The sequence below is a fragment of the Pelmatolapia mariae genome, linkage group LG15, assembly GCF_036321145.2.
Source record: "Pelmatolapia mariae isolate MD_Pm_ZW linkage group LG15, Pm_UMD_F_2, whole genome shotgun sequence".
Lineage (NCBI taxonomy): Eukaryota > Metazoa > Chordata > Actinopteri > Cichliformes > Cichlidae > Pelmatolapia > Pelmatolapia mariae.
The window spans coordinates 20,862,844-20,876,459 of record NC_086240.1 but is presented as its reverse complement, the minus strand read 5'-3'; the positions used below and the strand labels follow the sequence as shown (position 1 = coordinate 20,876,459).

At 39.4% G+C, this 13,616-nt stretch overlaps 1 protein-coding gene across 2 annotated transcripts; it reads left to right on the top strand.

The window, feature by feature from the left end:
* Positions 1-40: 40 nt before the first annotated feature.
* On the top strand, positions 41-11,695 carry gnpat (glyceronephosphate O-acyltransferase). 2 transcript variants are annotated; one of them, XM_063495800.1, is made up of 17 exons: positions 41-220; positions 1,934-2,125; positions 2,902-3,078; positions 3,156-3,285; positions 3,468-3,595; positions 3,699-3,774; positions 3,959-4,110; positions 4,511-4,641; positions 5,078-5,316; positions 5,809-5,907; positions 6,299-6,472; positions 7,334-7,413; positions 7,516-7,656; positions 8,110-8,203; positions 8,308-8,401; positions 8,896-8,960; positions 9,052-11,695. In XM_063495800.1, the coding sequence occupies exons 1-17, from the start codon at positions 197-199 to the stop codon at positions 9,093-9,095; spliced, it is 2,040 nt and encodes a 679-aa protein (XP_063351870.1). In that variant the 5' UTR covers positions 41-196; the 3' UTR covers positions 9,096-11,695. The 2 variants fall into 2 exon arrangements, with proteins under 2 accessions (XP_063351870.1, XP_063351869.1); XM_063495799.1 differs by having other exon boundaries at positions 6,296-6,472.
* The last annotated feature ends 1,921 nt before the right edge of the window (positions 11,696-13,616 follow it).

Here is a 13,616-nt window from a genome sequence, read left to right as displayed (position 1 = left end):
TGTCCGGCCACCGTAGGTAAAAGAGGGAAGGGCAAAAATGCTGCCACGGAAATGCCACTTGTTAAATACGCCCATGTGAAGTTTTCAGGTGTTGTTACCAGCTAACAGTGTGATAAGAAAAGACAGGACCGTGCAAAATAAACGTGCACGTATTAAGTTCGCTGGATGTATCGCTCGTGTGTTTGTAAAGTGTGACATGGCCTCCAAAGCTGTTTATTCGGTAGGTATGCAGGTCTCAGCCAGCGGGCTAAGCTAGTTCAGCTCTCCGCCCTCGCTCGGTAACCACTATTTGACATTTGACATTTCATTCAAACGGATTCGTGCTGAATTGTGCACGTCTGCAGCGACACAGGCTTTAAACATGCGCTAATTTTGTGGTTAACGTGGGAAAATACGTTTAACTACAAGAATGCGTGGCGTGATTTCTTAGCGGAAGCTGGTGATTTAAATTAACGTTGCTGTGTTGTGTTTGGATGTAGTTGGTTATGTTGTTGGGAAAGTGTGTGTGTGTGTGTGTGTGTGTGTGTCTAGATCGGATCACTTTAATTTAGGTAACGAACTGATTTCCTACATCATGCCAGTTTCTTTGCTCATAACCCTGAAGTTTCAGCCTTCAAGCTTTCAGACAGAAGAAAAAATGTTTGGCCTCATGTTTTGTTTCCTATCGCAGTTCGAGTAGATTTAAGCGAAAACTACTTAACTTTGGAGTTGCACTAAACCTGTCAAAAGAGGAGCCCAATGTCAAACTTCTATGAGGCAACAGTTGCGACAGTATTTCCTAATCCTGCTCCTCATGGTACCAGTATCTGCTGGTTTCCTATTCAGTTTCACTGTGTGTGTGGTGGGGTGGGGGTGGGGTGGGGTGGGGTGGGGGGGGGGGATAATAAGCTACTCTCTCATGATTTGTGTGTATTGCATCTTTAATCACAAGTGAACTTAATGTGTTGGTTTAACATTAAAAAAGGGTTAAAGTGCTCTAATAAAGCTTACTGTATTCAAGCACATTTTTTATAGCAGATATTACCTTATGCACTTTGTTACTTTCAACCAGTGACTGCTTTCAACATACTGGACCGGATGTGAGCATTAATGAAGCGTGTGATGCTCTTAATTTTTAGTCAAAATTATTTTTAATGCCGTATTTTTTTTGCATATCTAAAAATCATAGAACTAAAATAACTGTGGCTTGTGTTTGTTCAAGCTTTAAGTCTGTGCCAGTAACTTAGAGCCCTGATGTGTTCATGCACATCAAAGTAAAATTGGCCTATTTTGAGAATGAAAATTACAATTCCAGAAATCACTTTTTTTTTTTTTTTTTAATATACACACAGTACTGGTAAGCGAGCAGCGTTGACGCTATAAGTATATACATATTTCTGTGTGCTGAGGTTCTGCGTTTTTGTCGGTGATTTCGGCTACTTTGGAGGGCCATGTCTGACACGCTGTCATAGTTGTCATAACCAAAAAAGTGTAGGTTTGTGTGATAATTTTGGCGTCCATTTCAGCTTCACTCCTAGAGGGCAGTATTGCACTTTTTATTTCACAGTGGATATTTCGAACATGGATAGGAAATTAGATATGAGGTATTGTTTGAGCTTAAACTTTAAAACAAGATTTCCAGCAGCAAAATTGACACTCCTTCAGTGTTCTCAAGAAATCTTTTGTGCTTAACAACAATTTTGAATGTGGGCTTATGTGAATGTCACTTGTTTGTGTCAAAAATGCTGCAGCACAGGACAACAATTTTTACAATAAATGCTGATGTCGTGCATTGTATGCCACATCTGTTTGTACATTGCAAACATATCAACTGTCAATTTTTCACCTCTATAGGATTTTTTTTGTGGTTGTCTTCACTGTCACTCATGTTATACAAGGGAGAACTGTGAGTAAAGCATGTTTCTAATAGTGCGCTTTGTCCCTTTCTTAATAGCATAGAGATCCTATGCTAAAGAAGAGAGATGACTTTGAGGATATGCTGGAGGAGAGGAGGAACTCCAGTGACTTAAGATACGCTCTCAAATGTTACACTCCTGTTTTTTACAAAGGATTGACTCCATGCAAAGTCAGTGAGCTGAAGCAAATGGTGCTGCAGTCTGATCAGCTGGGTTATGTCATCACTCAGGTAAATTGGCTTTCTGGTTATACCTGGTGGATGTATTTTTCTCTTCAGTTCAGAAAATTACATTTCACAGTGAAAAATGTCTCATGCACTTTCCATTCTTTAATGCATTTATTTCAAGGGTTTCTGCAACAAGAAAATGTGTGCAAGCGAGCTAAAGTAACAAGTTTTACACAGCGTTAGAGTTGAGCACAGACAGGTATGAAGGTCAGCACAGTTAACCACATAATAAAAGTGCTTCAGGAGACACCGACACCACAAACGCAGCTAAGAGGCCCAGTGTAGTGACTCAAATTACCTTAGGTTAAGTGCAGAAAACACACTTAACCTAATTGCAGCTACAGCCACATGTATCTGCAGCATTCTTTTAATCGAGGCTTTAACTTTAAGCTTAAATCATGAAGATTGATCTGCTTTTTGAGCCAATCTCCAGTGGCTATCAGAGGAAATGTAGTTTGTGCCATGCACTTTTTAAAATTAACACCATTACTAGCATTCAAGGACAGCGTGGTGTTTTATGACACAGTAGCAGGAAATGGGTTCTAATTTATTTTGAAATATTACCTTATTTCATATAGTAAAAACTTCAAAGTCAGGAGCTACTACAAATAGACAAAGTCCAAAGTTTTCTCTCGAGTTTATAGACTAAGAAAATTGACAGAGGGACAAAAATCATCCTGCATTCTTATTGTCAGAAATTAATCACATTTACATTTTTTTTTAAAGCATAATTTGTTTTAACATGTCTTTGTTTGTAATTGATTTATTTTGAATTTGAGGTTTCTAAAGAGAAGGGCATGACCACAGATGAAGTCACTGGGGAGGCGGCAGCCATCTTGGAGGAGATGGCTCAACGCTTGCAGCTCAGCACGGTTCGCTTCTTCGCCTTCACTCTCTCCAAAGTCTTTAAAACCTTGTTCAGGAGCATCTGTGTCAACGAAGAGGGCCTCCAGAGAGTGAGTGCAGGATGATAGCTCAGACAGTTACTCAAACTCGCACAGATGCACTTAACTTGTGCCTTCATTGTCGTTAGCTCCAGCAGGCCATTCATAACCACCCAGTAGTACTCCTGCCCAGTCACCGCAGCTACATGGACTTCTTGTTGATGTCGTACATCATGTACACCTACGATCTGGCTCTACCTGTTATTGCTGCTGGCATGGGTAAGCAAAGGAATGAACAAGTGTGTGTATATGATGGGCTAGCAAATTATTAACTACACGTGTATCAGCTCGTCAGTGCTTGCTGTGTCACAGAGGTCTTAATTCTGCTTGACCGTATGTTTTAAAGATGGGTTTATATTACACCACCAGTATTTGCACATGAACTTTGCATTTCTCTGCAGACTTCATGGGGATGAAGGTCGTTGGGGAGATGCTGCGGATGTCTGGAGCTTTCTTTATTCGGAGGTCTTTTGGTGGAGATAAGTTGTACTGGGCTGTCTTCTCTGAGTATGTCAAGATTATGCTTAAGGTGAGGAGGCAGCTTCATTAGGGTTTGTGATTTGGAATGAGTCACATTTTTTTGTTTCTGTATTTCTATACCATTTATGTTCCTCTTTATCTCCTAACCTTAGAACGGATATGCACCAGTTGAATTTTTCCTAGAGGGCACCAGAAGCCGAACGGCCAAGTCTTTGACTCCAAAGTTGGGTAAGGCTCAGGTTTGAACACAGATTATCTCTCCCAGGTTATTAGTGAAAAATGTAGATCTGAAGCTGTTTCTTTAAACATGTTGTAAAAGTGATATGGTTGCAGATGATTTTCTAGGTGTGTGTCTTTATTCAGCAGTAAATGTACTTTTGGCACTTATCCTTGTCTGTGTGTCCTCCTCCAGGTCTGTTAAATATAGTGATGGACCCATTTCTTAAAGGAGAAGTGTTTGACATTAGCTTGGTCCCCGTGAGTATCAGCTATGAGAGGACTCTGGAGGAGGCGCTTTATGCCAGGGAGTTGCTGGGTGTGCCAAAACCCAAGGAGTCCACTTCAGTGAGTAACATGAGACCTGTTTACTGTGAACATAATATCGTTAATTCATAATCATGGCAAAGCTGTTGAACTCAAAAGCTGTAGTTGGCAGTCTCAAGTGCAGAAAGTTATTTATTCTGGTATTTTGGAAGTGTAAAGCAGCTAGTCTGATTACTTGAGATCAAAGACATCTTTTTTGTTTTTGACTGACTTGTATTTCAAAGAACAGTCTGAATGCATATTTCACTTGCAGACTTGCCAACACATACTGTATGATAATAAAACACAGAGCTGGTATTGGAAAATGGGTCACGGAGACTTGAGCGTGTTGAGTAACTATAAGTGTAAGTGGGTCTTTCTTTGTCTTTAAAGACTTATTGTAAATCACTCTGTGCTCTTCTACTTCTCGTCTCCTTTGTAGGGCCTGTTTAAAGCTAGAAAGATCCTCAGTGAAGACTACGGCAGTATCCACGTATACTTTGGCCAACCTGTGTCTGTAAGAAGTTTAGCTGAAAGCAGAGTTAACCGCAGCCAGTTCAACCTGATACCAAGGTACTGTTTTAATTTAAATTCCATTTGTAGTCTGAAATAGCTCAAATAGCTCTATTTTCCACTGATTTTAACTTTTAGTATTTTGTGAAAATGGCTCAAATCCAAGCCATAACTTGGCCCTGTGTCATTTGCTTGTCTTTTTCCTTATACTTAAAAATATTTTGGACATTTTATTATCTTCTGTACTTGAAAAGTTATAAAAACATAATTTCTATCCATCAATATCAATGCTAGATATTTATAAAGTTTAGAATTTGGCCTCTTTCTTCTCACTTTAATGAGTGTCCTGTGGACAGTGCTCACATTTTCAAACCATCTCTCTCTTAGTTAGCCGTACACGTTTTGTATTTATTTAACTAAAGAAGTAGTTTTATGTTTAGGCTAGTTACAGATGCAAAAATATAGTACTGACTAACTTTGAGCTTTTTGATTCCAGACATATCCCCACGAGACCCAGTGAGGAAATCCTCAGCTTTGTGAATGACTCCGCCTACAGGCTGGTGCGAGCCCAGGAGGAGAACATGGTCCTGAAGCCTTGGGTCCTTCTGGCCTTCGTCCTGCTGCAGAAACAGGCGGCGGAGGAGAAGCAAGGGACGGCACTCGATGAGCTCACTGAACAAGCAGTGTGGCTCAGGGACCTCTCTCGTCAGTATGGAGCCTTCCTCCACTGGCCGGGTACCGTACGAGCCCAGTTATCTGTTTTAGCAATAATGAAAACTCTATGTACTAAAGTGAGAGGACTAATGAGAGGCCAAATCGAACAATCTTGATATAAAGTTCATACAATCTTTTCATGGCTGTGTGCAAATTAACACATATACATGCAGTCCTCAGGCTGATGTTGGTAAGATAAGTAAAAGTTAAACGTGGATAAATGCAGATTAAGAACAGATTAACATTAAATACTCAAAAATGATGTGAAAATATTTGTACTACAGTTTTATTTCCTTTTAGGTGAAGTGCAGTCAAGAGACTTACACTAATTCAGACAGTTTTTAGGAACCTTGTGAAAACAAAACAAGATGGAGAGATGCAACCTTAAACATAAATCGACAGGGGTAGCGCAATGCATAGGGATGATGTGATATTGATATGCAGCTCAAGAACATAGGATTTCCATCCCATCTTTTTTTTCCCCTCATCTATGATTCTCTCATTTTTTTTCAGACCACATACCTCCCTCAGAGGTTGTTTCCTCCAGTCTTTCCCTTCACCGAGGTCTGGTGAGGATCTCTGAGGGAAAAGTCCAGCTGGCGTTGGAACAAGGTTTGTTTTATCCCGGGTGTTTTTATTTCTCAATGTCCTTGTTCTTTTTTTCTTTTTCCTTTTTTTTTTTTTATTTAAATCGTCATAATATTAGCCCAGTCATAAAAACATGAGCTAAAGACTACATTTAAATAATCTAGCTGTTACTCAGAGTCCAGTACAAATAATCTGCAAATGCAAACAAAACAGAATGCCTTTGTCTGGCTGGGGAAAATAGATTAACTCTGTTTAGAAAGTATTTTAGACAGAGGTGACAAAGACAGAGGCCAGTCAACCACAGGAAAGGACGGCTAGATTTTTTTTCTGACTCCACTTAAAACACAGACAATTAACAACTGTTTACAAAAAAGGAAAACATAAGTAAATGAATGTTAATTATCTCTTGAAGTAGGAGGTCAACAGGTGCCCGGAGAGACTCGCAGGGCCATTACTCCAGAAGAGGAGCTCCTAAACAAGGCAGTCGTCATACTCTCCTGCGTCTCCTACAGGAATCAGGCACTAAACGTCTTCATCCGACCGGCCCTGCTGGCCTCAGCCATCCACACTGCTGCCTCCAACCGGAAACGTAAGACTGACACCACTGTGCTGCTCTCAGCCTGCTCAGTCATTATGAGTGCAGGTAGAAATACAGGAAAAACAAGTAGTACTACTGTTAGTTAGGACACCACAGATTAAATCTACTTTGTGTGAAATGGGAGCTAACTGATGACTGGTTTATCTCCAGAAAATTCCTTTTCAGTTTTTCCAAGTAATTTTGTGCCAACTGGGCACAAGGTAAAAAAGAAATTAAACTTATCTGATGTGAAATCTACATTAGAGTCTGTGGAAGTTCTTGATCTGTCAAAGGTTTTTATATGGTATGATTTTTTTTATTATCTTTTTTTAAATTGTGAATCCATATTGCAAAGTCAAACTAACAATGAAAAAATAAAAATCTAAACTCAGCTGGCAGCTAAGTGTCTTTAAAAAGTCACTTAAACTCAGCCTGTCTATGCTGGCACATTTGCTATGATGCAGATGTAACGGTGAAGTTGGACAAGTTCAAATACTGGGGTCAAAAGCAGTGGATGGTGCAGAAGAGACTACAGACAGGGAGGAGTGGGTGGAGATGACTGTCAGGTGTGATTTGCGATGGGAGGATAGCAACAAGAGTGAAAGGGGGAAGGTTTCCAAAATATTAGTGAGACCTACTATGATGAAACAAAAAGACAGGAGCCCAAGTTGAAGGTGGCAGGGGGTAAATATGTTGAGGTTTTCACTGGGAGTGACCAGAATGGACAGGATTAGGGAGGAGTGCGTCAGAGACAGCTCAGGTTGAGCTGTTTGGAGACAAAGGCTGAGATGGGGGAGGGAATATGGAGAATACTGGGGATGGAGTGGGATGGAAGTACATGATATGCTGTGGTGACCTCTGTATGTCTTCCAGAGGAGATCTACAACGGCTTCAGCTTCCTGAGAAACATGTTTTCTAATGAGTTCATTCTGTGTCCTGGAGCTACTGTACAGGTGAGACACATCTTCTCTGTGCTGGTGTACTCCAGATTAATTATGAATAAATTATTGTATGGTCATTGTGACATATTTCTCTCACCTCCTGTTGTCTGGCAGGACTTTGAGGAGGCCTGTTACCTGCTGGTGAAGACCGGAGCTCTGCAAATAAACCAGCAGGAGGTTCTGATCACCGAAAGAGGGCACAGGACTTTGGCCTTCCTCACCAGTGTTCTCGATCCATTCTTACAAGGATACCAGGTGAGGGAGATGCATACACGGTGACACAATGTAGTTGAACACGAGTTGGCTGGATCGTCTTTTGCATGTAACAGGTTGGAAGAGTCAGTCCTGTAATATGATGTCAAGTGCATGAAAATAGATCAAAGAAAAGCACAGTTTGGTTCAAATGATTAAAAAACATGAATTATCCCATTTGAAAGGAGAGATTTTTTTAAAATTTATAATTTTCTCGTATATATTGTATTTAAATAACAACGTACGGTATGATAAGAGGGACACCTCAATCTCAAACATATATATTTAAATTGTGTAATACACTGGGATATTTATAATTAGATCTGTTTGTATCTTAGAGCTATTTTGTTATATTTTGAAACTTTGTAACATACTTTAGATTTGTGCAGATGTCCTCTAGAGGGTGCTGTTGGCTCATCAGTCCTAACAGTTCCTTGTTTGCGTTTGTGGTGGCAGGTGGTGTGTCGGTTCCTGTGTGAAGAAGGTGGTCTGACAGAAAAACAGTTTATTCCTGCTGTCCGGAAGTTCATCATCAGACATCTTCTCACAGGTTCTCTCCCAAAATGTTTCTTATTTTTACTTGTGATTTTTTTTTCCAAGCATTCAGTACTCTATGCCAATGATTATATGTTAAGTGCTCATGCGTATTTCCAGGTAGATTAAGGTATATTGAAGTGTTGTCATCGGACCTCCAGAAGAATGCTCTGGCAGCTTTGATGAGACTTGGAGCTGTGCAGAAAATCAAAGGGTATGTTGGTTTTACTCACCTGTGTGTCCCATGGTGGTTTGATTGGCTGTCTGGCTCTCCCACCCTTACACCTATGCTATTTTTTGTGGGAAATATTGAGCTCATTTGTATAATGTGATCAAAAGTCAATTAAAACACAGCAAGAAAACCAAAACCTTTATGGTCAGAATAAAGTGGAAACCACAAAGCTTTTTTTTTTTAAATTTTTTAGGTTTAGTTTTACTCTTTTCATTTCATCCAAAAATATATTACCTCTGTTATCTAGTCTGGCAGATGGTTTGGATTTTATTTGCTTTAGTGTTGATATCATTCCTGTAATTTCTACTTCCAGCTCACAATGCCTCTGCAACATTGATTTTTAAGAAATGTGGGAGGCATCCCTTTAATATTGGATTATTCAGTAAACGCTATAAAGTGCCACTAGAACTACATTTTAATTAAGTCTTTTTTTTGTCTTGAAAGTAACTACTATTGCTTCAATGTTTTTCCTTCAGAGGCGAGGAACAGGGGACTTTAAAACTCAACAAGGTGATGTTGAACTCCTTGGAAGACACTCTTGGTAAGAAATAAGCTGTAAGTTTGTGTCTAAATAACCAGACTGCATATTTGTTGGGTTTGCTTTAAAATACACATATTTTCTGTCCCTACAGGAGGAAAACTCCCCACTCAGAAATCTGTTGTAGCTCACCTCTAATTCAGCGACCCCTATTAGCCGAAGGGCATCGCGGACGGTCAGGGCAATGCGCCGATGTCGCTCTGCTCCACATGGTTTGTTACGCGTCGTCCTGGCCTACTTACTGCTTTCTGTGAGAGATGGAACAAAAGAGTTGCCATCTGGAGACAGCTCAACCCTGCGTTTAGAGTTTTTCTTTAATTTCTTCTCTCCTTGCCTTTTTTCCAAAATGCTTCTTTTCCTTCTCAGATTCTCCTTTTAAAACCTTTTTTATGAATCTACATAAAACCACATGATGAGTGAAGCCTTTGAAGGTACACTGCTGAGCTTCTTTGGCTCATTCTGAATAACGGATCTTTTCTCTTATGAGCGGCCTTGTGAAAGCTTCTGAATGTGCCATCTCCACTCAGCGTAGAGGCCATTCTCTGTTAATGCATTTGAAATGTGTTTCTAACTCTGAATGTGGCTTTTGTTTTCCTCACTTTGCTTTTTCATTCAAGCTTTACGTTTGTTAGCTGTTAGTCACTCTTATCCTTTTGAGCACTTTAACTAATGTATTCATGCTGTGTGGTGTGGGCCTCTATCCCAGTTGTATGTTGTGGTGCTGGTTTCTTTGTTTTCTTGAATTTGGTGATTATGTATTTGAACTTTGGCTAAATATTTTAGTACCACATACTACCTGTCTAGCCACCCGTCCTCAGGCCTTTTTGCCAACTCTCCAAACTACTTGGACAAGAAGTACATATGTCTTTGTTAACACAGTGGAGACACTGCTACAAGTCCAATGCCAGGGTCATCAAGTTGCCAAACTCCATAAACAATTGAAGCTATACTCAAGCACTACCAGCTGTACCAAAGCCACAGGTTTGTGGGAATTAAATTCTTGAGTCTTGACTAGTTACTGAAGTTGCATCATAGTATCATTGAGTTTTAGTTATAGTATCTAAAAGGATTACACACAGTTAGCATGGTAACATTTTTCAGTGAGTGTTTCTTATTTTTCATTTTGTTTTTGTAATTCAAGTTTTCGAGGTAAAACTAGATCATTTATTTTGTTGACTCCTATCTGTGCACTCCTGTTACCTTAGAAATCCCATCAATTCAACAGCAGCAGATTTGAGTTCTTGCTGGAAAATGCTTTGGAGGCAAAGAAAAATGGTACAGATTGAGTTAAGCTATGAGCAAAGCCAAACCAAATTTTATGGAAATTGCCATCTCTGTTACATTTGAGCTGCAACTTAACAAACAATAAGCACAGCTTTCAATGATCTTGTTTGTGTGCCTAATGTCAAAGATTCCTGCAAAATTTAATGGGAAACAAAAAGTAGTACCCTATTTAGGTTTGAGTATAAGTAATGTGCAAAAAAGGCAGTAAAGAACTTGACAAATGTCAAAAAATATAGATTGGTGCTGTAGTAGAATAACTGTGGGCCTAAATGTAAATTTGGGGGGGGGAACATTGTGTAACATTGATAGCCAAAGTAACAAAACCTTGATATGCAAACGGATTTCTATGATGCATAGAAAAGTTGTACGTCTGAACAATACTGTAAAGGAAGACTTAAATGAGGACTCTCAAAAATGCACTGTAATAGCAGAAGTAGTGGGCTACTTACACGTTACACCTACCTATACCAAGAAGCTCCTGGTGCACATGATTGTGCTGTTGTTAATGCCAGAGGAGGTTTGGATCTCAGTCAGCAGAGTGATGGTGACTATTACTGTGCCTCAGCATTTGGAGAACCCACATTGCTGTATTACGGTATGTGGTCTGACATAAAACCACTTACAGCTGATTGTGGAATATGTAGGAGGAAAGAAATTTCACAAACAGACTTGTTATATCTTTGGCATCCCATTAAAGTACCACACTCATTGTTTTTCAAATGTTTGTATGGGCAGACTGAATAACTGGATGGTTGATTTTAAATACCTGTGGCAAAACGCCTTACTTCAAAGATTAAGACGTGTGGCCCAATACTTTTGTCCATATAGTGTCTGTCAGATTTCTGTGGTTTGGAATAAAAGAAAAATCGCAACATCTTCAAACTTTTCTGCACTAAAGTGTTTATTCAGCTTTATTTGTTTATCCGTTGGTCAGATGTTGAGCTTGTAAAACTTAAAGTGAACTTTAACCTAAAGAAAAGTTTATCATTTCATTACGCCGACAAAAGTTCAAGTTTATGTGTTCTGTGTTTGAATTGTTTTACTTTCTCACCTCAATAACAGCTGTCACATAATGTCTAAAGATTAGATTTCTTTCTGTGCATTTACATTTAATAGCCACATTATTAGATACATTTATGAGATCCAATTCATTTGAATCTATCAGCTTTATGAAACTGGTCCTTATTTTTATTTTTTATTTTTTTAAGCTTTTCTTAATGTTGTCATAATGTTAAATCTAGTTTATGGTTATTTTGTGTTGTATAGTTGTTTGCTGGGCTGCATTACTTTTAAGTATTCCTAAAATTTAGACCATAACATTCACTTAAACAGTATTGGATTCCATTAGACTGTACCTAATAATGTGGTAGGTCAGTGTACAAGGGCCTTTTAGTACTAAATGTACAGGCTGGTTAAATGGAAAAAGTATGTTAATAAAACCTTTTGAAATACAGTTCTCTTCTCTGAAATTGTCTCTTCTGTCGATAAACTGGGTTGCGGGATGAAGATGATCCAACTGATTAACATTCACTCCATCATCATCCTCCAACATCCAGTGTTTGGTGTGATAGTCGGTTCTCTTGTGGCTCAGATATTGAGAGAAACTCTTTGATCATACCTGATTAAAAGATCAAGTGAGCATATGTTATCATTGCTGATGTACTTCCATAAACTTTAATCTCAAAATGTTCAGCTTCTTTCTTTCAGTCTACAACTATCCCTGTGCAAATCTCAGGATGCATGACTTTGGCTACCAGTTCACATCGCTCTCATTGGTTGTTGACTTTTAAAATCAAAATTTACCAATATTCAGTTTTAAGCTACATTTGCACACGTATTTTAGACCTCTGAACAGTTTCTACCTATCACATAACCACTCCAATGGATACATTTGGACAATTTGGGCTTCAGTAACAGGGCTCGCAAAATCGCTAGCCCGACGTCCCGGGGCTAGCGATTTTTCCAGTCGGGCTACCAGAATCTATCCCTGCCCTGCCCGTAGGGCTATCATAGGAAGGAAAAATATATGTCAATGCTTTTGCATTCTTTCGGAAATGTAGCTGGGTAAATATGTCATTGGCATCGGTGAACCACTGTCAATATGTGACTATGGCTGCTCAATCAATCGAATTTTAATCTAAATTACGATCTGGGCTTTCAACGATCATTAAAAATGACTGAGCCGATTATTAGCACCTCCCTCGTGCTTTACTCTCGCGCTGCTCCGTGTGGCAAATCGAGCGCACCTCTCTGCGTTTCGAACACGCGGCACAACAATTAAGAGGAGCTAACAGAGGGAAGCTCGGAAAGCTAAGCAGAAGTTATTTGGAGAGGAGAGTGACTGCCGTTGGCTGAAAAGAGAGGTAAAAAAAACCCTTCAGTGGTGTGGAAACATTATGGGTTCGCGGAGTCAGACGTGGATCAAGTAGACATAGTGTGTAAACTTTGGTGTCATAGCTGCACCACAGAGCGACATGGCAAAGTTCACTAAACATAGATGTTTACATTTTATTTTTATTGCAAACATTTGCACTGTTATCAGTATTTGTACACTATTTTATACAATTTTTTGACAATCTTTAAAGCCATTATTCAATACATTGTTATTGTTAAATAAATATCATCAAATAATCGAGATCTCAATTTCAGTGAAAATAATCGTGATTATCATTTTTGCCATAATCGAGCAGCCCTATATGTGACATATTGAAATCGCATTTGAATTTGCGCTTGTTTTTTGCTTTCACTTTGCAATCGCGCGAACTGTGTATAGAGAGCGACAGTACTGATTGGTGAGTGACGATAATTTGCGCACCAATTCCTCTGACATCATCTTATCAATCGTTAGTTTACTATGCAAACATGACAAGTGAAATCTCCCGCAGGAAGCTTAAACATGTGAGAGGTTGATCGCGCAGAGAATCGCTCAGTGTTATGTGAGTGCGTGTGTAAAGGCAGCAGGATATATATTTTAGTTCTGCTGAGCCAAATAAGACCGGTCAGGGTGAAGAAGTGACAGCCAAAGAAAAGCTTACCACAAAACGGAAAAGTTATGACAAATCAGACTATAAGGCAAAAAGAAAGTGCAGCTTTATGGTTTCATGGACAAAAGAATTTCTGTGGCTGGAATATGACAAGCTAAATAACCAGGGGTGCACATAAGAGGTCCGCAGGTGCGCATTCGCTGTCAAAATAAAATACGCGCACAAGATAAGAAGTTGCAACGCGTGTTTGCGTCCATAAGATTTTCTGGAGGAGGACAGACATTTGTTTAGAACTCTTAAAGATGTCGAAGAAGCTCCTTTAAGCAATTACTTTGGTGTTCCTCCACCTCCAAAGAAATGTCAGATGGAGTCCGAACCACAAAAGAAGCGC